At 43.0% G+C, this 24,022-nt stretch overlaps 1 protein-coding gene across 4 annotated transcripts in view; it reads left to right on the forward strand.

Annotated features, from left to right (window-relative positions):
• The window catches only part of YIPF1 (Yip1 domain family member 1), a 163,630-nt gene that overhangs the window by 81,646 nt on the left and 57,962 nt on the right, over nucleotides 1–24,022 (forward strand). For all 4 annotated transcript variants that reach the window (XM_078670416.1, XM_078670426.1, XM_078670432.1 and 1 more), the window contains exons 4-8: nucleotides 3,256–3,336; nucleotides 3,617–3,704; nucleotides 3,784–3,900; nucleotides 18,611–18,777; nucleotides 21,766–21,948. In XM_078670416.1, the coding sequence (XP_078526542.1) occupies nucleotides 3,256–3,336; nucleotides 3,617–3,704; nucleotides 3,784–3,900; nucleotides 18,611–18,777; nucleotides 21,766–21,948 (636 nt within the window). The remainder of the gene's footprint in view (nucleotides 1–3,255; nucleotides 3,337–3,616; nucleotides 3,705–3,783; nucleotides 3,901–18,610; nucleotides 18,778–21,765; nucleotides 21,949–24,022) is intronic.

Raw genomic sequence — 24,022 nt, forward strand, 5'->3', positions numbered from 1 at the left:
AAGAGGAGTCCGACAGGTGAAGGAGCAGGGAAAGCGAGTGAAAGTGTGGAGAGCCTGCGTGAGAGGGTGTAGTGTTAGAGAGTAGGGAAGAGTAGAAGTACAGACGTGGAGAGTTGAGGCGTGGGGGGTAGCAGTTTGTGGTACAGAGCAATTTGCGCAGTTAGTTAAGAATTAACAAGCTCTTGGCACTGCTGTGGGGGGCATGGCGGGAGCACATTGCTCCAAATGGTGGGTTGTGACGTGGCTGTTGTTGTGCTGAAACAGTTTCACCGACCAGAGACTTGGAGACCAGAGTTCGAGCCTAGGCGTTGGCTCAACGTTAATCTCCTAAACTACTAATTTAAATACACAAATCACGGGAATCGACTAAGTAAATAAAAAATAAAAAAATAACAGCGATCTCGAAGTGTTGGGGTTAGGGGGAGACGAAGTAAACAAGCATTGGCCGTGAAAGAGACAGGCCTTGAAAGTGCGGCCTTGAGACTTGGTAAAAGCTTGCGAGAATGAGAACAAAACAAGGAGAGCGAGGGATAGAGAGGAGGCGGGGCGGGGAGCAGAGCCGGGGAAGTACATGCGAGTCATGGCCTGCGGCCGTGAATAAGTGACGGCTCAGGATCGGGGCCGGAGTGGTGCCGAAGGGTGTGAAGGAGGGGGGTGGGCGGGGAGCGTAGGGATGGCTCAGGCTTGGGCCGAAGTAATGACAAAGGGTGTGAATGATGGGGGTGGGTGGGGAGCGTAGGGACGGCTCAGAGGCCTGAGGCAGAGCGCACCATATGGAGAGGGAGGGGGGTGGCAGTGGGATGGTGATTGATGGGTGGGGCAGTGCTGGGGAAGCCTTTGATGTGGCCTGGCGGCCGTGGAGAAAGTGCCCTGAAGAAATGCGACACGGCAGACCGGGGAGGGGGCGGAGCGGGGGTGTGGGAGGAGTGCGGCTGAGGGAAAGACATGCAAGGCAGGCGGCTGGGGGCATGTGCACGCGCTTTTAATGTCAATGCGCATGCGCATTGAGCTTGAATTTCACGGGCACTGCAAGGAATCGCCACGATTCCTTGCAAGTTGGTTAAAGACTGTTTAAGCCCCAATAGTCTTGCAAGCTCGATGCGCATGCGCATCGACAGGCGAGACCTAAAAACCAGCAAGGTCCCTTTCTGTCACAAAATTATTCGAGCCCTCCAGTGCAGGAGCACCTGAAAAGAAAGGAAGCCCCTGCTATTACTAACCTACTCAGCCCTCCTCAGACCTTTAGCTCAGGAGCACATGAACAGCAGTATGGCCCCTGCAATTAGTAAATTAATCAGCCCTCCCCAGCCCTCCAGGCCCCAGGGCAATGTCCTGGCAGGAGAGCGCAAAACACAGCTGCTGGGTCATCCACGGTAGCCAGGGGGGGCTAAGGTGAAGACGGTGCGAGTTCAAAACATCACCTAGCCCCCACAGCCAGACCCATTCTTCCTCGCCCACTATGACCTGAATCTCAGGGGCTGTGGGCGAGGTGTTAAGATTAACACTGTTTCTCGGCTGCGTCGGCCCCAGGGGGGTGAGGTGAAAATGGCTCAAGGCCTGAGCAACACCTGGCCCCCAAGGAGGCCAATTTTCGCAAACAATCACCCCTCCCCAGCCCACCCTTGGTGTGATTGCTTTGCAGGGGCAGGGGGTGAAGTAGAGGCCACAGCTAATAATCACTATATGGCACACAGTGAAGCGCTTTCATTTTTGTCTCTGTCTCCGTGCCCTCTGTGGGCCGTTTTTCCCCCCCCCTTTCCCAGTCCACAGAGAGCAGATAGCAGAGAGCACTCTCTGTGAACTGGGAAAGGGGAGAAAAAAACCGGCCCACAGAGGGCACGGAGACAACGGCCCTTCGGCCGATTCCCGAATGCCCGCAGTGCCAATCCGCCCCTGGTGAAAACCATAGACATTTGAAGACCGATTTCTAGCTGGCTTTAGGTGGAAATACAGAAGCGCCGGCACATGTTTGCTGCTGATAAGTGCTTGTACTCTATCCTAAAGTGTTTTTATTGCAGAACTGATAAGCACATGTATTCTTCTTTTCAAATTACTCAGTATCGGACCATTTAAAGCACTCCTAAAGCCACAACAAATCGCTAGTGAGCGCATGTGTGCATTGTCAATTTAAATGAATGTGGAAAAATACTAGCTATAGCATCGCCTTTTACTTGTGGCAAAAATAAATGTGGATAAATATCGAAAAAATGCCCAAAAAATAGATATGGATAAATACAGACGGAAATGGTAAAAAAAAATACCATAAAACCGGGAGCCCTACTCATAAAGCATTGCACCTCAGACCTGTAGCACTGGAAAAAGGCTTTTGAGAAGACCCAGACAATTCCCTTTTCCATGGAACTTTTCCTTTAAACCTTTCACCCCTAAAGATTACCATTCAGAAATGATATCGGCTAACAAAATACTATATTTCTCGATTTCATTAGAATTATTTTGCAGATATTACAGCTAATTTTTCTGTACACCTGAGGAACACACAAGTTAGGAGAGGCATGATTGTGAAAGATTGGTACTGTCTGCATACTCTTTTATAACCCTCTGATGCGTATACTTCTGTGAAAATGCATAAGCGTTCCAGAAATAATCAAGATTCAGATGATTGTCTGGATTCGATTCTGCTCTTACTTGACACCACAACACTAAAGTGTGGTCTCGAGTACGATCAGAATCGAAAAAAAGCGTTTTTGACTTCATCAAGTTGGGCAGTTGCCATTTCCAATTGCCAGAGATCCTGTACAAGAGAGGGGACATAGTTAAAACAAAAATCCTTACAATGTATGGGGTTATACAAGTACAACTTGGTGTTATTGGAAACCCATGCAGGCTGCCATATCAGCGGTCGTTTCCAGTCTGCACGTTGTTGTTGGCACTGCTAATTTTTAATAAGATCTTCGTAAACATACAGTGACATCTTGACTTTGGGAGAAATTCATCAACAGGGAGATGTATACATTAAATACAAACTGAGAAGGGTGCAGAACATTAACAAACATGGTATGCTAACGGTTCTTATACTGCATCTTTTGCTCTCTTTGAAAACTAAAAGAAGAAAACAGGATGTTTTCAAACTAGTTCTGTAGGAGCGAAAGTTCTGTTGAAAACCTTTCTCTTCGTGAGGATAAATTACAATGGTGCATGCTTACATCTCTTTTTGTTCTGTAGTTGACAATTAGATTAGATTGTGTCTTCTGTTCGTAGGTGCATATTTATTTAAAGTTTTCCTTTTGCTTGCAGTTGCTAGCTGGGCAAAAGAAGAGTGCTGCCTTTTGGACGTTTGAATATTACCAAACTTTCTTTGACGTGGACACTCGGCAGGTTTGTAAAGAGCTGCCATGCTTCGCCTAGAGAATGGTTTGTTGTCTGCCTCTGGTATCTAATTTCTCAATTCGCCCCTGTTGCTCTTGTAAAATGATTATCATTAAGTTCTTTACCTAATTCTTTTAATTGAAATTGTTAAATTATTCTCAACCAGTTATAATAGTGGTACTACAGCGTCTACATGTATGTCCGCTCGTTTAAGTGGAGTAAGGATGTGAGCACTTGTGCCTGCAATTGTTTGTTGAGATCACTCAACTGTTCATCGTTAATTTTTTAGGTTCTCGATAGAATAAAAGGCTCCCTTTTGCCAATACCTGGAAGAAACTTTGTACGATTATATGTCCGGAGTAACCCCGATCTGTATGGTGAGCATGAAAAATCTTCTCATGTCAAACACATTGATATCATTCAGGTACTTTGTCTATAATACAGTTTTCTCTTTAGGTCCCTTCTGGATATGTGCCACGCTGGTATTTGCTATTGCCATCAGTGGAAACATCTCAAACTATGTGAGCCATCAAGGCCATCCAAATTACCATTATGTGCCTGAATTCAGAAAAGGTAAGCATGCCACACTTACAGGCTTTGGTATGTTTAACGTGATGACTTGGAATGTTCTAATGCTAAAGCATACAATACACACATTCTTGTGTGATCAAAAATCAATGCCATTTTTATTTACATATTTTGTTGTTGCACCAGAAATGTCAAAGTACTTAGTTCCTTTATTTATTTACTTTACAGAAAGTTTACATTACCAGACTACTACATCAAGACTGCTTGTATTTCAAATCACAACTAAATCAGCAGATAATCCTTTTTCACTAGTTTCACATTTTACATGATTCCAACCAAAACGACCAAACTCCTTCATTTATAGTGGGCGGAGGGAGTCTGGATTTGTATACTGGATAATGATTATTCTGCTTGGAGTTGGTCAGTGGATATGTGAGCCAAAACGGACTTAAAGAGACCTGTGTGAAAAACCCGGGTGTCGATCATCAAGGGGCCATGGAACGTAGGTCAAGATGTGTTGGCATCATTTTGGAATTCAGACACACAAACGGTGATGGGAGGTATGCTTGCAAATAGCCTAAACAACTGACAGTTGTTCCAACCCATCAATTTTCCAGCCTCTTTGCTACGCTAGGCAGAGGGTTCCCCTTTTGCAAATCAGTACTAACCCCGCTCATTTGAACAGTCCATCCAAAACTGCTAAGTAGAGCCTCTGCCAGAGGAAATACAAGCATAAGGCGGGCCTCTGTCTGGAGCAGAAGTTTTCAGCCTTAAGGAGTGGGCCCTGAATTGTTCTTCTATGGGGTAGGAGAACATCAGGTCCTAGCCAAGAGGAGCATTTTTATGCCCTTAGAGAACATAGACAAGCATTTTCCTTAGAACAGTGCAGACTTTTAGTGGAAGAAAACAGAAGGGGAGTGAGCTACTCTGTAATGTTGCCATCAGTGATGTATTTTTATTGTCATACCGTGGCTGAAAGTAAGTTTTAAAATGTGGAGGTGTGGGGGCACTCAACATAATCCCCAAAGTACCTCCACCTATTTCATATAAAGGATTACACTGTGGATACCTTTCGGGGGTTCAGGATGTCACTAGTGTGTTGCAAATCATGTATTTAATTACATTTTTAAAAGGAATAACTCCACATAACTGCAAGTTTGAATTGCTAAATATGTCGAGAGCTGCCAATTAATCAATAGTTAAAAGAACATATATGTAATTTGGAAAGGTCTGGTTAAGTTCTTTTTGTTTTACTTTGGACTGCATTCAAACGTTTGAAATCCATTGGTGTAGTGGCACAGAGGGTAAAAAACAATGGGTTGAATTCCTACCTTAAGCGGTGCCAGTGGTTTAGATCAGTTGTTCTTAACTTGTGGTTAGGGGACCCATGGGGACCTACTGTGGGGATTTGCGACCGCTTTGAGAATTTAATATATTAACTCATTAATGAGTGTATATAAATAAAGAAGCAAAGTGGAAAGTTTAAAATGTTTAAACAGTCTGTAAATGTGTCAGGAATTTGAAATTGGAGGCTAAAAATTAAGTTGGTCTCCTCAGATGGATTTGTGGGAACAGTGCCTATGCATCAAACAGAATATAGTATGGACGATGATTGGCCTCAGTTGAACTTAAAAATGCCACAACTGTCCCATTAAAATTGAATTATTCTTTTTTTAAGCTAGTTTTTAAATTAAATATTTTATAATTTGTGTAGTTGTTTGAATACTTGTTTCTGTTTTTTGTGTGTATTGTTTTGAGCTTCAAATCATCGAAGTTACTTAAGCCGGGATCCTGTAATGAATCAGTGGGGGTCCCTGGATTCCTGTGAGGATTAAGTGGGGGTCCACAGAAGTCAAAAGGTTAAGAACCACTGGTTTAGACTATTTACAAGGATTCCTTGCATTGCTTTGTGTGCAATCACTGTGGAAATGCCAGACCTCTGCGCTGCCCTTACTTAGAACAATTTCTCCTATTGATTATTCTCTCTGTGTGGCTTCACAAATACTGAGCTGAGTTCAAGGTAGTTTTTTTTTTTTTTTAACTATGCCTATTAACGTTTACCGTATGCATCACACCAATACGTTAGTGGAGGGCAGGTTGAAGCTTAATTTCCTATCACAAGGTTTTAGGAATTAAATATTTTTTCCCAACTACCCTTTCTATCCATAAGTGGTGGCCCTCAGCACATCAAAAAGTCGCCATCGGTTCCATCTGAGACATGATTAAAGAGCCCATGTAATGTATAGTGCACACAGACTTTTTAGGTCTCGACTATTAAATTCCGCAGGAATTAATAGCTTGAGACAATTTGGGCTAAACTAAGAGTTGAAACCAGGAAAGCTAAACCAGGTGGATTGCGCCGAGTGCATGTGCATGTGCACGCGCTTTCCACTCAGCACCACCAATCACACCCCTTATGGTTGTTCCCTCCCACTGACTCGCACATCAAAGGCTGCTTCTCCCTGGCCCCCCCACCCCCCCCCCCCCCCTCCCCCAGCAATGCAGAGAGCTTGTTTATAGCTCGAACTTCACCCGAAGGTATCAGGGATCAGAGCGCTTCTATTCCTCCATGTTTATTTTGATTTATTTAGCTTTTAAGCATGGTCTGCAGTTTCTGGAATCCACTGAACCGCATTATTGAAGGACATACATTATTTTCAAATTAAGTGAGCAGCATATTTTCAAAGACCCGATTCTGAGATACTCCTCCTATCATTATATTATCATTGCGAAGAGAAGACACCCGCCTAAACAAGCACTTAAGGTCTCACAGCTCGGGTTGGTTGTCTCACTCGCTGAGCGAGGCACATACTTTGGGATGCAGACAAAGGCAATACGTTTCATTTTCACTTGGCACAGTCTTATGAGAATGAGCTTCCCGCATCCGATTCTCATTTATTGCAAGCGTGTCTCATATCTAGGAACAAACCAAATATGTTCAAACCTATAACATTGCATAAATAAATAAATTGGAGCACAGGCATCCTCACTCATTGGCGTAGGTCTTGGATCCTGTAAGCAGCAGAGTGCGGCTTAATGCAAATTCCTGAAGCGGCAATGAAGGAGTTGCAGCGCCACCTGCTGACTGCGTGTGTTTGAGTAAATATCACCGAAGGCTTATTGCAATCCGTTTGGCGTTTAGGGCTGAGGGAGTGAAACCGTGGTAATGCAAGTGATCTCTTCTCCCACCAGATGTATGTAATAAGATGAAACGCTTTCCACACGTTGAACACACACATTTTTATTTTGAAGAAACTTTTTCATATTTGAACACAATGGTTGTATTATTTACGTGGCAACAATTTTTCGGGGCTCGCTCGTTTCATGCCTGGGTTTAGAGCCGTGTGGCTCTCCCTGTTTGTTGACTCGCCCACATCTACCACGAACGTTTGAGTGTTTGCCGTTTTCAGTAAGGGTTGTTATTTTTTTTAAATATCACATGCACTTCCTGATTGCAGAAAAACCAAAATGGTATTATCATCAAATGTTATGCTGTGTAGTCATTACATGTGTTTCGTTGTTGTTTTTGCCCCATTGTCCTTGGAGGTTGGGCTCATAGCAGAACTGAAGTGTAACTGCCTGTCCTACGGCCAAGTTAGGTGCGGAAGACTGAATGACCATTTTGAGACCTCGAACCGTGATATGGCTTTGAATAAATCGGGTATTTTTCCCGCTGGTGTAAATCTGTACTCGTTCACGGGACTATTTTTCAGCTACAAGAATTGCTGGCTGCCTTTTCATCCCGAAAATTGTATTGATGCTGTTTACAATAAGACCTAATTAAAGATGTGTTTTTGAATGTGCAGTTAGAGTCTACCTTTACAAAAAATAGACTATACCTTTCGTTTTATAAGGCATTTGAGTTTGTCAGACTTTACTAAAACTCCAGTGGGTTATGCCTTCATTCGGCAGTTTAAAGGCACCATATGACTTCAGGAGGTGAACGTCCCGTGCACGCGCTTCTATCCGCCTGCCTCGCATCACCACATCAAAGCCAGCCATCTGTTGCTCGAGCCTCCTGCCTTTGAAGTGAAGCTTAGCTTCACTTCAAAGGGATCTGCTCCCCCGCCCCCTGCTTCACACTTTTCACGGCCACCAGGCCCGGTCTCGCATTTCTCCTCCCTCCCTCCCCACAGCAATGCCAAGAGCTCGTCATTTTTAGGTCTCGCCTGCCGATGCGCTTGCGCATTTGAGCTGGCGAGAGATATAGGGGCTTATCCAGAGTTTAACCAAAGTGGCGATTTGATGCAGTGCACGTGCGCTTTTAGGTCAATTCGCAAGCGCAATGAAATAAAATGCGCGTGCACAGCATCAAATCGCCAGCCATTTGTTGCCCAGCTTGGTGCCACCAGCAGCTCTTCCCGCTCCGCCCCCTGCTGCATCAAAGGCTTTCACGGCCGGCCGGCCGTGCTTTCAGTTTCACGGCCGCCAGGCAGTGTATCCTTTTCTTTTAACTTTCCGAGTTATTCTTGCCACAAGAATCTTGATCTTATATCTTGATACAAGATTTTACACAAACTTCTATTGAAGTACCAACTCTAGACCCTCCCGGAATCCTAAAACACATTAAAATGGCTGCTATTTTTTTTCCTAGAAGGATGCCAATCCTACTGAGATGTTCCTGAGATTTATCAACACCCGGGGATAGGGTTGCCCCCAGTCTGCGATAACTGCTGTCCCCTAAACCATCAGGATTTAGGCTGCTGCCCTATATAAATGTGTAGCGCTGCCGGAGTTCTGAACACCTCTCGTTGCTGGATTAGTTTGACGCCATGCAGTGCCTCCCTTGCCCACGTACCTCTTCTTCCTCTCTTGGGAGATGTCAGGCGCTCTTCAAAAGTCACGTGATGTTTCAGTCATGTGATGCTATCACCTGACAGTTTCCGGACTCGCACGTTTCTTAGTGAGCAGCCTTCTTCCTGATATTGTGCCGTGAGCCGTTCCTTCGATCACGTGAGCTCGGTGGTGCAAAGAGGCGCCCTTCTTAAGAGCAGAGACAACGAAGGCAAATTTTCACGACAGCTCACGATATTGCATAAATAATTGTAAAACCTGAACTCTCTCTTTTTGAAGTGTACTTTGCCAAAGAGTTTCAGAACTTTACTTTTTTGCTAACATATAGTTCCAGACTATTATTAATCTACAAAGAAATGGGAGTTGACTTTAAAAGTAGTATTTTTTTATTTGTTTTAATCTTAAATGAATAAAAAAAATAAAACATATGATGTTCAGCCCAAATCAGCAGGAGACAGTCGCTTTGTTTACTTTCTCGCTGTGGACAGCCAGCTGATAGCTTTAGTTCCAGCCCAAGGCTGGAACTAAAGCTTGGTGTATGGCCTATTTCAGGGACATCTTAACTCCAGTCCTCTGTTTGACAGAGGGGCAATTACATAATGTTGGAAGTGTTGCCTCCTTAAAGTGGAGTAGTGCGTCTGTGATTTTTTTTTATTATGCATCAACCTCCTAAACGAAACGTGCCTTCCTGGTATTTCATGGTGCTTGAGTCGATAACATGGTTCTCACTCTCTCCTCCTCTATCCCTCTCCCTGCTCTCCTCTCTCTCTCTATCCCTCTCTCACTCCACTCCCTCTCCTCTCCCTCCTTCCCTCTCGTCCTCCCTTTCTCTCCCTCCCCTCACTCTCTCACTCTCCCTCTCTCTGTCTACCTCTCTCCCTTTCCCTCACTTCCCTCTCCCTCTCTCCCTTTCCCTCTCTTCCCTCTCCTCTCTCCGTCTCTCTCTTCTTTCTCCCCGTCTCTCTCTCCTCTCTCCCTGCTCTCCTTTTTCTCCCTCTCCCCATCTCCCACTCAGCACCACCACAGCATCACTCAGCACCACCACAGCATCACTCAGCACCACCACAGCATCACTCAGCACCACCACAGCATCACTCAGCACCACCACAGCATCACTCAGCACCACCACAGCACCACCACAGCACCACTCAGCACCACCACAGCACCACTCGGCACCACCACACAACCACCACAGCACCACTCTGCACCACCAGGGGTCGAAAAATGTACTCGACCGCCCGCAAATGCGAGTGAATTTCCTGAAGGGCGAGTCGGTTTCAAGGCCTACTTGACCGGCCTGGCGAGTGCGATCTGGCAGGGCACTGCAGTAGCAGGTGAAGGCTCTAGGGGGCAGCATGATTGGTGGTGGTGCTGTGTGCGGTGAAGGCTCTAGGGGGCAGCATGCACACACCACCTAACTTAGTGATGGTGGTATGGTGCACTGCCTATTGTTTCTGTGGGTCCCAGTTCCGTCAATCTTGTAGCACGCCAATACGCTCTCTCTTCGGTGGAGTCGAGACGGAGTGCAGGGCGATTTGTTTGCAGAGGTGAGTCGGTTTTTAACACTAATATATGGTTTTGTTGCACATGAAAGAGTGCTCTGTCAGCGGGGCTCCGCTCTGGACAGCTGGGGGTTGTTTGGGAACCCCACAGGGTCTGGAAGCTTCTGTTTAACTTACCCTTCACTCGAGGGTTCAAGTTATCATAGATATGCGGCATGTTGAATGAGGCGGCGGGGAGTCCGGGTTTCAATGGAGGGACAGGGGTCTATTACCAGCTGGTTTTCCAGCAGTCGCCTCCAGAACTGGACAGTAATGCGGACATATCTCCTATAATTGGAGCCACACCGGGGATGCGGCCTCCCAGCTGTGCGCAGTGACTCCCATGAACCTGATACATGGGAGCGCTTTAGTACCTCGCTAGGTGTACGAAGCGCTATATACAGAATACAGAAGGACGACCCAGAAAGTGCTTTGGGTCTCGCAGGTCGTGAAAAGCGCTATACAAATATCAATTCAGTACCTACTGGGGGTTCTTTCATAGGGGTTAAAATAGTGTCTTTTTTTATTTTCATTTTTTAGGCTCTTCGATTCCCCTTCATTTTAATATGCTCCAGCACTGGTGAAACCGTGAATACCAGTGACTGAGAAGTAACTAGCTGCTGCGAGACCTGCCGTTCTTCCTGCCGGAGCCTGACGGGCCTGCTGCTCCGTGCACGGCGGGAGATGCAGCGCTCATGTGACGTGTCCACTCACCCCTCCCGCGCCTAGAAGGCACAGGCTTTATTTACAGCGCCGGTTCCTGCCTTGGCTACATGTGATCCTGGGCAATGTGTGTCTGACCCCATATTTACAGCATGAATATCCCTGCCTGAACAGCATTAGCAAACCAATTGTTGAATTGTGTTTGAGGAAACCGTTTCGACGATTGCTCTTTTTCGAAATGGTCTGTCTGTCTATTGCAACACCTAATTTACCCAGTTTTATTTTGGCTATGCTATTCTTTTTATCTAGACATATATCTCTAGGACCCTCTCCGCAATGGCGGCCCGCCCCCTCCCCCACCAGCGGCTAAACAACCGTTCTTGGAGTCCCTTGTTTTTTCCTCCTCAAAAAAGTGCTCATTTACGCTGTATGTCTGTCCCGGCGTTAGATACCAGGTCTCGTCTAGGTGTACAATGAATCAATTCAGTATGTTATTAAATTATGTCTTGGTGTGCAGCACGTTGCAAGTGAGCCAGGGTGACTTAGTACTACCCGTCTGCTCTTCATTCACAGGCTCACCTTGCTAGCCGGCTTTACTCCTATGTAGTATGTGTTGCTCTTCTCCTGTTTCAGTCCCTGTTTTTAATCTGTTACCTCTGATAGGAATCCGCCCCTGAATTCAATACTGTTTTCACACAAAACATTCTGATCAGAAGTTGCTCCTAAGCATTAAAAAAAAATATATATATATGCAATCAATTTGTGGGTCGAGTGCATTGCTGTTAGGTCGAGTAGAAAAGTCTACTCGCTCGACCTGCAGGTCAAGTAAGATTTTTTTGATTTGTCGAGCCCTGCACCACAGCACCACTCTGCACCACCACAGCACCACTCTGCATCACTCAGCACCACCCCAGCATCACCCCTTGATCACTCAGCACCACTCAGCATCACCACATCATCACTCAGCGCTACCCCAGCATCACTCAGCACCACCACATTATCACTCAGCGCTACCCCAGCATCACTCAGCACCACCACATTATCACTCAGCGCCACCCCAGCATCACTCAGCGCCACCGCAGCATCACTCAGCGCCATCACAGCATCACTCAGCGCAACCACTGCATCACTCAGCGCAACCACTGCATCACTCAGCGCAACCACTGCATCACTCAGCGCAACCACAGCATCACTCAGCGCAACCACAGCATCACTCAGCGCAACCACAGCATCACTCAGCGCAACCACAGCATCACTCAGCGCAACCACAGCATCACTCAGCGCAACCACAGCATCACTCAGCGCAACCACAACATCACTGGTTCAAATATGTTCTTTTAATGTTTCAAGCTGTTTTCAAGCTTTCAAGCTTTATTACAAATCACAAAAAGATGTTAATATTTCACTTCTGTTCTTGGATTTTCGTCACAATAAAAAACACTGAACATAATCTTCACAAAAGTTATTTACAAAAGTTTAAGCTATTGACATTACAAATTAAATAAATTATTTAAGTATTAATTATTTAAAAAAATTAAAAGCCATTGTTATTTGTAATATCAATACATCTAAGTCACGTAAATACAAAACATGTTGCATTACAAATGCAATAGGTGTCACATTTGCGAAAGTTCTAACTATTGGCATTGTAAATGACAAAGCTATTAACTTAGCTATTTTAAAAAACAACACATAAATACAAAAAAAAGTCATTTATAAGACCAATAGCTCCAACTTTCCTAATGCGAGACCTATTGCATTTCCAATGCTGGTTTCAGCTTAGCTGCTGGTTTGATAACTACATTTCAGTAATATTTTTCATCATCATATAGGTCGCACCAATGGAGCATCACTTTTGATCATTACTTCTGTCTATAAAGAATGTTCGAATGGTTCAGCACCAAATGGCGCAGGACAGTGATGTTCATTTCAGTGTTTTCGAGTAGATTTGGTCATTTTTCCAGTAAGAGTCCTGGTATCCATATCTGTGTCATATGACTTGTTTTCTTAGCCCCACAGGTCCAAGCACCAGCAAGCGTGTGCTACTATATACGTATCTGCAATATTCACATTAGCACTGAAACCTCTTAACTAGAGGTCAGAGGAAAAATTCACACTTTTACAAAGCTACCCCTGATGAGAGGTAGGCTCCCCAGTGCACAGCTTGAACATGACACGTGGTCTAAAGTTTTGAAACACGCTTCACATAAAGTTCAATCCACAAGATTCATTGATTCTTCATTCTTTAATGAATATACATTCTACTCCATGTATAATTCATCATGTTCCAAATATTGATAATATATATCATCCACAAAGGTAGTTCTCAATATTCAATGATCAATGATCACCTACAGCTGTGCAAATACCTCTTTCTGATCTTTGTGAAAAATTCACACTTCACAGAAAATGTGTCTTTTCTTTTCACTTGCAGGAAGAAACTCTAGAAAATGATATCCTTCGGGTTGTAGGAAAAGATATGAATCCCATCTGCATGGCATTAAAAAACCATAAGGGCCATAAGTGGACATGTATTCTGCCAAGTTCCCACTTACCACAACAAGAGTGCCTAATAACTTAAGTCTGTGGCTACCTGCAAACCTTTATTGTTAAGGATAGGCTTCCTGGACATGCCTTGGAAGGGATCATCCTCAACCCAACTTAAAATGGTCTGTGTTCAAATGCCAAGTCCTGAGCAACCATTAAATCATGTAAAACCTATGTAAAAGAAAAATTTAGATTGTACTCGGTGTTGACAGCCTGCATCAATACTCTTGACCGAAAGTAAAGGTTGCAGTCCTGATTGCAGTTAAGCAGAAATTGCATTCATAACAAAAAATTATTACGAAGCTGCCACACTTTGTTAGGGCTCGCAGAGAGACCTATTGCAACCGAACCACAAAACTGACTTTTTACGATGCGGATTTCGACGAGTGCATGAGTTCTCGTGACCGCGCTTTTATCCAAGCCGCCTGCCTCCGAGAGGTTTAAATTAAAGCCATCTGTTGCTTCCCCAGCGCACTCGGCCTCACTTCTCCTCCCCCTAATTAACACACACTTCTAGCACGGCCGTGAGGCCGTGCTTCAAAGGGATCCGCTCCCCCGCCCCTAAAAGCTTCTGTCCGCAATGTTCTTTCATTCACAACTTGTTTTGTTTGTTGCTCTGCCAAGTTTCTCCGGCTTGTTGTTGAGACTTTCAAAGATTTAAGTAATTCGCTGTTATATTGTGCCGAGATTGCTTTAGCTGGTCGTGCTATTATTCAAAGTACAACGACCGTTGCCAAATGGCATCGGTGTAAAGAACATTATCCCTATGCAAGCAGTTCCTTTCGTTTGAGCAGTGTAATAAACATTTCTTTCATCTTATTATTTGGAGTTGAAGATGTGAAACTTGCTCCTAATTCTGGCTGAAATGCAATTACTATTTGTTTCCGAAAAGAGCAGCTTATCTGTCTGAAGACCCGTTTTGTCTCTTGCCTTTTGTGCCTCCGCTGCTGCCCAAGTCCCACCGCTGTGAGCCCTCTGGGGTTGGCTGTCCTGAATCCCGGAAAGCGTAGCAGAGGGACATGAGATGAGCAAGACAAGGCCGCCCAAAACAACACACTTTCCCTTCACGGAGCCCCCATTGCTGTGTTGTTTCAGCAGCCCATTGTTTCCTCACCCCTCCAGTCCCCCTAACCTGCTGGGACGGTTTTCTTTTCTCCCTTCCTGCCTCTGCTATTACCTTTATTTAGATTTTCTCTAATACATGGTCTTTTCGGTGCGTGGCCAGCTGGTGGCTTGTATAACACTACTTGAACTCGGACCCCTACTGAGTCCCCAGTGTGCTTACATTCCTAAAATTTCCTGTGCGATTGCTAAATTGCTGTACTGCAACTTATATCAATAACGTTCCTGTGCTGGTCTTCGATAATTTCTTGCATTGCTCAGGGATGCACACTGTAGCTGGTAGCTGCTGCGCTTAACGTTTCTAGTCTTACTGCCTTTAATGCGCTTATTAGGAGTTCCCTTTCTTTTTGCGCACCCATGTCTTTTTATCTCTGAATTCAGATTACATAGCAATTGTAATTGTAGTCATTTAATGCTTACTAACCCTCACAATATTATGCAACAAAAGGATTAAAACAAAGGTTTTTTAAAAAAAAAAACCATGACCACGCTCGCTTCTGGTTAAATATCCAAATGTGACGATGTGATATGCAGGGCACGGGGTCACATGCAAGCTATTTTTCTAATTGGAGTTATTGGCATTATTAATACCAATGTGTTTTACCGAGCCATGTGGTGGGACCTCTTTTGGTCACAAAGGATATAGACCCTGCAACATGGCTCGGTAAAATCATTGGTATTGATAATGCCAATAACTCCGACGCTGGGGTGTTCCTGCGTTCACCCCTCATAACCTGTGGTTTCACCTCCTCCCTCTGTCTGCCGGAAATGGCAGGACAGTGAGATGCAGGATGAATGAGCTCGCTTTCACAAGAAGTCGGCTACTGAGAGGCCCTGACAAATATAACTGCCTTTGGAGATACTGTAAATAACTGCGCTCCTCTGCACTGTCTTTCACAGGCTCACTGTATTTTCAAAGGCAGTACACAGCACAAAGAAAGTTGCAGGAGGAAAAGTAACAGAAACGACATTTGTTTATTTATGCATAAGGAAATCAAGTCTTACAATTCTTACATCATTTTCTTAAATATCAATGCTTATGTAATTTTCGTACGTAAAAAATGTACGTAATTTCCATAACATTTACATTCACACCCCCTTACACCCTCACACACCGTCACACACCCTCACACACCCTCACACACCCTCACACACCCTCACTCACTCACCCTCACCCACCCTCACTCACCCTCACACACCCTCACTCTCTCTCTCTCACACACCCTCACACACCCTCACTCACTCACCCTCACTCACCCTCACTCACCCTCACCCACCCTCACTCACCCTCACTCACCCTCACTCACCCTCACTCACCCTCACTCACCCTCACCCACCCTCACCCACCCACCCTCACTCACCCTCACGCTCTCTCACTCACCCTCACACCCTCCGCCCCACACCCTCACTCACCCTCACTCACCCTCACTCACCCTCACCCCCTCACACCCCCACACACCCTCACACCCCTCACCCCTCACACCTCCTCACCCCTCCTCACCCTCACCCCCTCACACCCCCCACCCTCACCCCCCCCACCCTCACCCCCCCACCCTCACCCCCCCACCCTCACCCCCCCACCCTCACATCCCCCACCCTCACATCCCCCACCCTCACATCCCCCACCCTCACACCCCCTCACCCCCACACACTCACACCCTCACACCCCCACACCCCCTCACACACCCTCACCCTCACACCCCCTCACCCTCACACACCCCCTCACCCACCCCCACCCACACTTACCCACCCTCACTCCCCCTCACTCCCCCTCACCCCCTCACCCCTTCATCCTCACCCCCCTCACCCCCTCACCCCCCCTCACCCTTACACCCCCTCACCCTTACACCCCCTCACCCTTACACCCCCTCACCCTTACACCCCCTCACCCTTACACCCCCTCACCTCCCCCTCACACACACACACTCACACTCTCACACACACACTCACACCCTCACCAGCATAGCATAATAAAACATAGCATAACAAAACACAGCAAAGCATAACAAAAAAAAGCATAGGATAGCAAAACATAGCATAGCATAACAAAACCAAGCATAGGATAGCAAAACAAAACATAGCATAGCAAAACACAACACAACAAAGTATAGCATAACAAAACACAACAAAGCATAGGATAGCAAAACAAAACATAGCACAGCATAACAAAACATAACATAACAAAACATAGCATAGCTTAACCCCTTCCATGCAGCCGTCGTCCATTGGCCGACGGCAACGCTACCTCGCTGGTGCTGCCGGCGGCCAATGGCCGACGCGGCCCCGCCCGTTTTGCGGAAGTGCCGCACTTCCGCAAAATCACGGGCGCAGTGGAGGGGTTAACAGAACACAACAAAACATAGCATAGCAAAACATGTAATAACATAGCAAAACATAGCATACAAAACACAACAAAGCATAGCATAACAAAACACAACAAAACATAGCATAGCATAACAAAACAAAGCATAGGATAGCAAAACAAAACCTAGCATAACATAACAAAACATAGCATAGCTTAACAGAACACAACAAAACATAGCATAGCAAAACATGTAATAGCATAGCAAAACATAACATACAAAACATAACAAAACATAGCATAACAAAACATAGCATAGCATAACAAAACATAGCATACCATAACAAAACATAGCATAGCATAACAAAACATAGCAAAACACAACAAAACATAGCATAGCTTAACAGAACACAACAAAACATAGCATAGCAAAACAAAACATATAATAGCATAGCAAAACATAGCATACCAAACACAGCAAAACATAGAATAGCCTAACAAAACATAGCATAGCATAACATAACAAAGCATAGCATAACAAAGCATAGCATAACAAAGCATAGCATAACAAAGCATAGCATAACAAAGCATAGCATAACATAGCATACAAAACACAGCATAGCATAACAAATCAAAGCATAGGATAGCAAAACATAGCATGGCATAACAAAACATAGCATACAGCATCACTCCGCACCACCACAGCATCACTCAGGGGCACCACAACATCACTATGCGCTACCACAGCTTCACTGAAGGCCACAGCATCACTCGTTCACCATCACAGCATCACTCGGCGCCACCACAGCATCACTGAAGGCCACAGCATCACTCGTTCGCCATCACAGGATCACTCAGCGCCACCACAGCATCAATCTGTGCAACCATTCAACAACACCTGGTTCACATATTTTCTCTCAATGTTTCAAGCTTTATTACAAATGTAACAAAAATATGTTAATATTTCACTTCTGTTCTTTGATTTTCGTCACAATAAAATACACTGAACATAATCTTCACAAGAGTTATTTACAAAACTTTAGGCTAGTGCCATTATAAATTACAATAACTTTCATGTAAGTATTAATTATTGAAAAAAAATTAAAAGCCATTGTTATTTGTAATATCAATACATGTAAGTCATGTAAATACAACACATATTGCATTACAAATGCTATAGGTGTCACATTTGCGAAAGTTAGAACTATTGGCATTGTAAATGACAAAGCTATTAATTTTGCTATTTTCAAAAACAAAACATTAATAAAAAATGTGTCATTTACAATACCAATAGCTCAAACTTTCCTAATGCGAGACCTATTGCATTGCAAATGCTTGTTTTTTGTTTTGTGGACTGAAAGCAGCCTTCCCTAAAGACAGGTAAGTATCAAGCCACACAGATAAGACTGGGGCAAGCCCTAGTAGCAAATATTATTTTGGGAATACTAAGGCAAGAGGCAGACCTCTTGAGATTTCCTTAATTATAAATGGATAACTGAATAGTGCTTATTATATAGCTGAAAGTTTAGTAAGCACCATGCACAAACCAATGGTTGCAGAAATATTGTTAAAAGTTAGTGTATGTAGAGTTATGTACTGTAGTTTAAAAACCTTCATCAAAACAGCCCATGTCTGATTAATGTTGTACGCTTTTACAAATGTGTGCAGTTACATTGCAATTAATTTCTTGTTTGACATCAAAATTTCCCCTCCAGGATATTTTATGGTCAATGCACTCAGCATATTAATCATTAAGTGTAAGATCTTGTGGTTTTCTGTGTTTCAGTGTCCATTGCAGCAACTGCCATCTACTCATACGCATGGCTTGTTCCACTGGCCCTTTGGGGGTTCCTCATGTGGAGAAACAGCAAAGTTATGAACATTGTCTCGTACTCCTTTCTGGAAATTGTTTGTGTCTATGGTTATTCACTGTTCATCTATATTCCAACTGCTGTAAGTATGACCTGCTTGGTAGACTTAGAATTCTTTTAAAAAACAATTTTATTATGCATTTCCACAAAATACAAATACGTCAAATACCAGTCAAGGATCACATAAAAACCAATTAATACAGTACAAAAGAGTAGTCATAAAAAGCAGTTGATACAGTAAAAGCAGTTTTGAAAAGCGCTACATCATATAAAGAACAGCTTGGTCCATTGGAAGACAGTTAACCAAAACAGTACAGTACCTTGGGAATATCTAAAAGGTAAAGCAATTCATTACATCCTACCCCTATTTTATATTATTAAAAGGAGAGAGAAGGGAAAACCCACCCCCTTGGGCCCCAAGGAGCTCTAGGCCGCCTCGGTTAGCTCTCTCCTATCCCATCCTTGCATCTCTGCTCCAATCGGCGATATGCACCCAAATCTTCTTCCCCCGAATTCTGGCCTGTCTGCCCCTACAGGCATAAATAGCCCTTTCTTGATTGTAAATTCCGAGAAGTCTGGCAAGCTACAAATGGAAAGTTGGTGGTTCTGCATCTTTCCATCTAGCCGCTAGTAATATCCTGTATACTGCTATCCCCAAAAAAAGACAGTATTCCTGCTCGATACTAAGACCCATAGTGCTATCATACCCGAGGTCAACAGAGTAGGGGATAGTTCTAGTCTATGGCTAAATAGTTCCTTCCAAAAACCTAGCATCCCTTCTTTTAATAGACAGTTTGTCACAGTCATACAGCATATGGATCAGGGTGGCTGGCCCTCACCCACAACTGGGGCACTTATCATCTATCCTTATCCCCAAGTGTACAGTTTGGCAGGTGTAAAATAAAGATTAAATATAGTTTTGTACAGTTGAGCTTTTAAGTTTGAGGATAAAAGTATTTTGGCGGTTAAAGAAAGGCTCATATAGATATCCACATCGGGGTTTCCCAATTTCACTGCCCGGGATTCTTCGGTTTTTTTCTAGGTTGTTTGGAAAAAATTCCTAATTCTGCTAGACTTCCGACTTCCTAGTTATGGCATCCAAGAGTGGTAGCTAGTCGAGCTTAATCTTAGGGCTACACAAGGTGAGGATGCTCCCAATCTGGACAAATTTAAAGTATTGGTTATCCGGTATACCAAAAACCTGCTGTAGCCTGGAAAATTGAAAATATTGCTCTCCCAAAAAAGTCCCCAATTGTTCCTACCCCATACCTTTCCCACTTCTTTCCCATAGCATTGTTAACCTGGGGTGGAAATAGCGATGAGCGCTATAGGGGGGTGTATCTGCAAACTTTCGGAATTGCCATAAATTTAGAGACCTGCTTCCATGGTAGACTTAGAATTCTTAATGTTTGTTGTTCTTGACCAAGTAACAACTGTATTAAATATATTCAAATAATTGTATTAAAACTGGGAGCGCAGTCAGCAGTGACAGCGATGTTCTGGATACTTTGCTGAAAGGGTACATAAGATGGATTTGAAATTGTTATCCCTTATACACCCATGGTAAAGGTACAACAAGCACAGTTTGTTGACTGTCAAAACTGAATATAAGAAGTTCATTCAGCATACATATAGTACAGTGAGCCACAAATATAAGTTAATATTGCAAAATCCAACACTCAATATGGGACAAAATCAGTTTCCTCATGATGCTCTTCATAATGTATAGAAATGTATAGAAATTAGCACTCACTCACGTTTTTGATGGGGTGGACAAGGATATTGAGTATTGAGACCAACAACACCACTTTTAGTCTACAGTTCATTTTCGATCTCTACAGCATATAGAATGCACAATGTGATAGTGGCAGAAACGATGTACCTGGTTTCAAGCCTATTTAAGTGGAGGAGAAACCACAGCACATTTGCACCAGATAACTGTTATTCAAGATGAAACTGCAAATTGAACTTTACATCTGATAGAATTATATCAACAGCCCTTGTGAAAAAACATAAATAAAAGTTACAGAAAATGAAAGAAGTGTTCCTGAAGATGTTTTTTATAACTCCTATCACCGTTTGGTGAAAAGAACTTCTGAGGTTTGGATTCATAAGTAAATGTCAACTGGTGTGGGTTTAAATCATCATAATACGTGACCCAGATGTGCCCTGACTAAATGACCTCCTTCTGGAGTATTTACCAATGATGACCACTCAGTGTTAAGCAAGTAGCTTCTAAAGCATTTCATAAGCTGTAAAATAGATAACTGGAGCAATTGGCAACTTTCCATCTTCTCTAGATATATATATATATATATATATATATATATATATATATATATATATATATATATATATATATATATATATATATATATATATATATATATATATATATATATCGATATCTATATCGATATATCGTCACAAGTAAGAGGGAGTTGAAGTCCTAATCTGCAACATGGCCCAAAATAAGGGTTCAAACTGGAAGTATTTTACTCACCACTGTGATTATTTTGGGGAGTAAAATTATTTCTTAGCACACAAATAATTCTCATTGTTAAAGGCAGTGTTCTTCTTGAGCTTAAAATATAATTAAATGTTTGATGTTAGTCCTCAAAGTGTCATCATTGTGTCTAGTACTTTGCTCAAATAAAGTCCTGTGTTTTTGCATTAAAGCACCTCTTCTGACTAGACACACAAAGGAGTACCTTTCGTCTAGGACGTTACTGCTGATGATATTGGGCATGTTTTTAGGACAGTGGAGGTGGTAGCTTATGTAGCAATGTGTGTATCCACTTCTCGAAATTTTAATGTCATTTGGGTCAATTTCTCACAATTGTAATTTCATGTGAGTTTAGGTTTGACTATAGGCAATGAAACAGACAGTTGGCATATTTAACTGAATGGTAATGTCCAGACTGAAATAAGTAACTCAGTAAAGATTTAAACAACCAAAGTCAAATCTAGTTTTTAGTTTTTGAGTTGTTCAATAAATGTGCCTCATTGCCTTTCCATATGTGTATACCTCTACTACTGTACAGTGATATTATATTATACCTTTTTCTAGTTGCTGTGGATTTTTCCATTTGAATCGATGCGGTGGATATTAGTTGTGCTTGCAATGTTCATTTCAGGGTCTGTATTGGTCTTGACCTTTTGGCCTGCTGTTCGAGATGACAACCGACGAATTGCGATTGCAACTGTGGTGACGATAGTTCTTCTTCATGCCCTACTTGCAGTTGGCTGCAAGGTATGACTCTTACCTTACTGTTTGTAAATATGCACATGTAATTTTTAGAACTGGTTATTATTGAGAAACATGGTGTATTTCAAAACTAACTATGTACGGTGCGTAGTATTTAGTATTTACTCCTTAAAGAGTTTAACTGACAGGTATCTTAAAGGTGCAGAACTATGCGTGGTGCCAAACAGCACACCAGCTTGCGGAGGAATGTTTTTTATGTGGACAAATATGGTGTCATTTATAAAGTGCATTTATGACATACACACTTAAAATGTTTGGTAAATAGCTTTGCAGAAAGGTAATGTAAGAGTTTCACTTTATATAGTACTGCTGCATTGACGTTTTTGTTGACTAACTGACCCCATCAAAGTGTCTGGCTGAAGCACCATATATTATTCACATTTGCTGTGGGGGACTTGAATTAGTTCAATTTGCAATTCATTTTTTAAGGTTCACGGTCTACCATACTGCATATCTTCCATCCTCTTTTTCATTAACAATGACTGCCCCTGTTTTTATAACTCTGCAGGAGTATATTGTTCAACCGTTTAGTTGATGGGCAGAAGTTGTATTAAATAGATGTCTCATTTGCATTATGTCTCCTGTATGATGCGATGTCATGGCCCTGAATGACTTGCTCACGGATCGCACACTCCAAGTGTCTTTCATCCAATTAAGGAAATCTTCCCTATTGATGCTGCAGGCTAAACCACGATCCTGAGACAATCCTCAAATCAAGTAGTTGCCAAGTTTGAAAAGCCAGGTTTACAAAACATATCAAAAGCTTTATTATTGAATAAAGTTATCAAAAAGGCCAGAGGACTAATAAAAAACAGCCCCAACATATTTCACCCTGCGTGGAACTTAATCATTGCAGATCATTTGTCATTGACAGATTGCATTATAAAGCAGCAATCAGACTCTCATATACATTGTTCTTAATTTCACTATAGATGGCAGTTAAACTTAATTGACATTTTGAAAAAATGTTGGGTACATAATTATTGCTTCCAGAAATGACTTGTTAAAAAAAAAAAACAAAAAAAACTTCTGTAGTAGTCTATGGTCATCACCTGTGTTGCAGACTGGGTTGTGACTATGACTTTCCATTATTTTGTGGGGCTGCTGATATGCTTTGACCCATGAACATCATGTCTTTAGTAGTCATGAAGGTCTCTCAGCAATATTCAACTTAACTGTCATAAGGTACTGCTACTGCCCCTACGGACCTTGAGGGGAATGAAGTATGGTGGGCAAAACTAGCTTTAAGTAGACGGATACAGTAACACGATTGACCATGGATTCCTGGATGTTGCAGAAGTGTCTTGTCACCTTTGGGATCCCTTACTCTTATTTGTTTCTCCTTGATATAAGTAATTTGTTTAGAATGTCATAATAGTATGGTCAGTTGGTGCGGTATTTATGTTGTAAATATCCAGACTTGCAAGCTGGTGGGATAGCTCAATGTCGCAGCTGAAACAAAGTGACAATCTGTAAGTTACAAGTTACAACAAGGCCATCTCTGTCTAACATTCTCCTGAAACATCAGTACATTTAGTACCATAGATTGTTAATCGTAACACCTCCTATTTAAAGACCTCACGAACTGGCAGAAGTGTGGTATAAAGTGTCTTATGAAAAACAAGTTAATAATAATATCATTACCTAAATACCTCCACATATCTAAGTCAACTGCCTGACTTAGGTAGACAGTGGATGAAGGAGAACTTGCTGAAGCCTAAAGGAAACAAAGTAAATGGTCAATGTTGAAGACTGCTTCTTTTGAATCAAATCTTTGAATGTTGATGTTGTGACTTTGTATCAAACATGCTTTGACATTGTGCCTAATTAGAAGGCTCCAACTTGTGGAAAACGTAAGTGCATAAATGCTGATTTCAGTTTCTCACTTCTGGCATATCATGTCTGATGCCAATGGATTGCACTGGCGTATGTGACTTAAAGATTAACATTCAAGATAACTATTAAAGTTGTGAAGGGGTTTTGGGCTTCTTTGCTTAGAATCTTATCAAAGCTGGTGAAAGACTAACAACTGAGGAACGTGCTATCTGCCTAGTGGAAG

Source organism: Lissotriton helveticus, chromosome 1_2, assembly GCF_964261635.1.
Source record: "Lissotriton helveticus chromosome 1_2, aLisHel1.1, whole genome shotgun sequence".
Taxonomy (NCBI): Eukaryota; Metazoa; Chordata; class Amphibia; order Caudata; family Salamandridae; genus Lissotriton; species Lissotriton helveticus.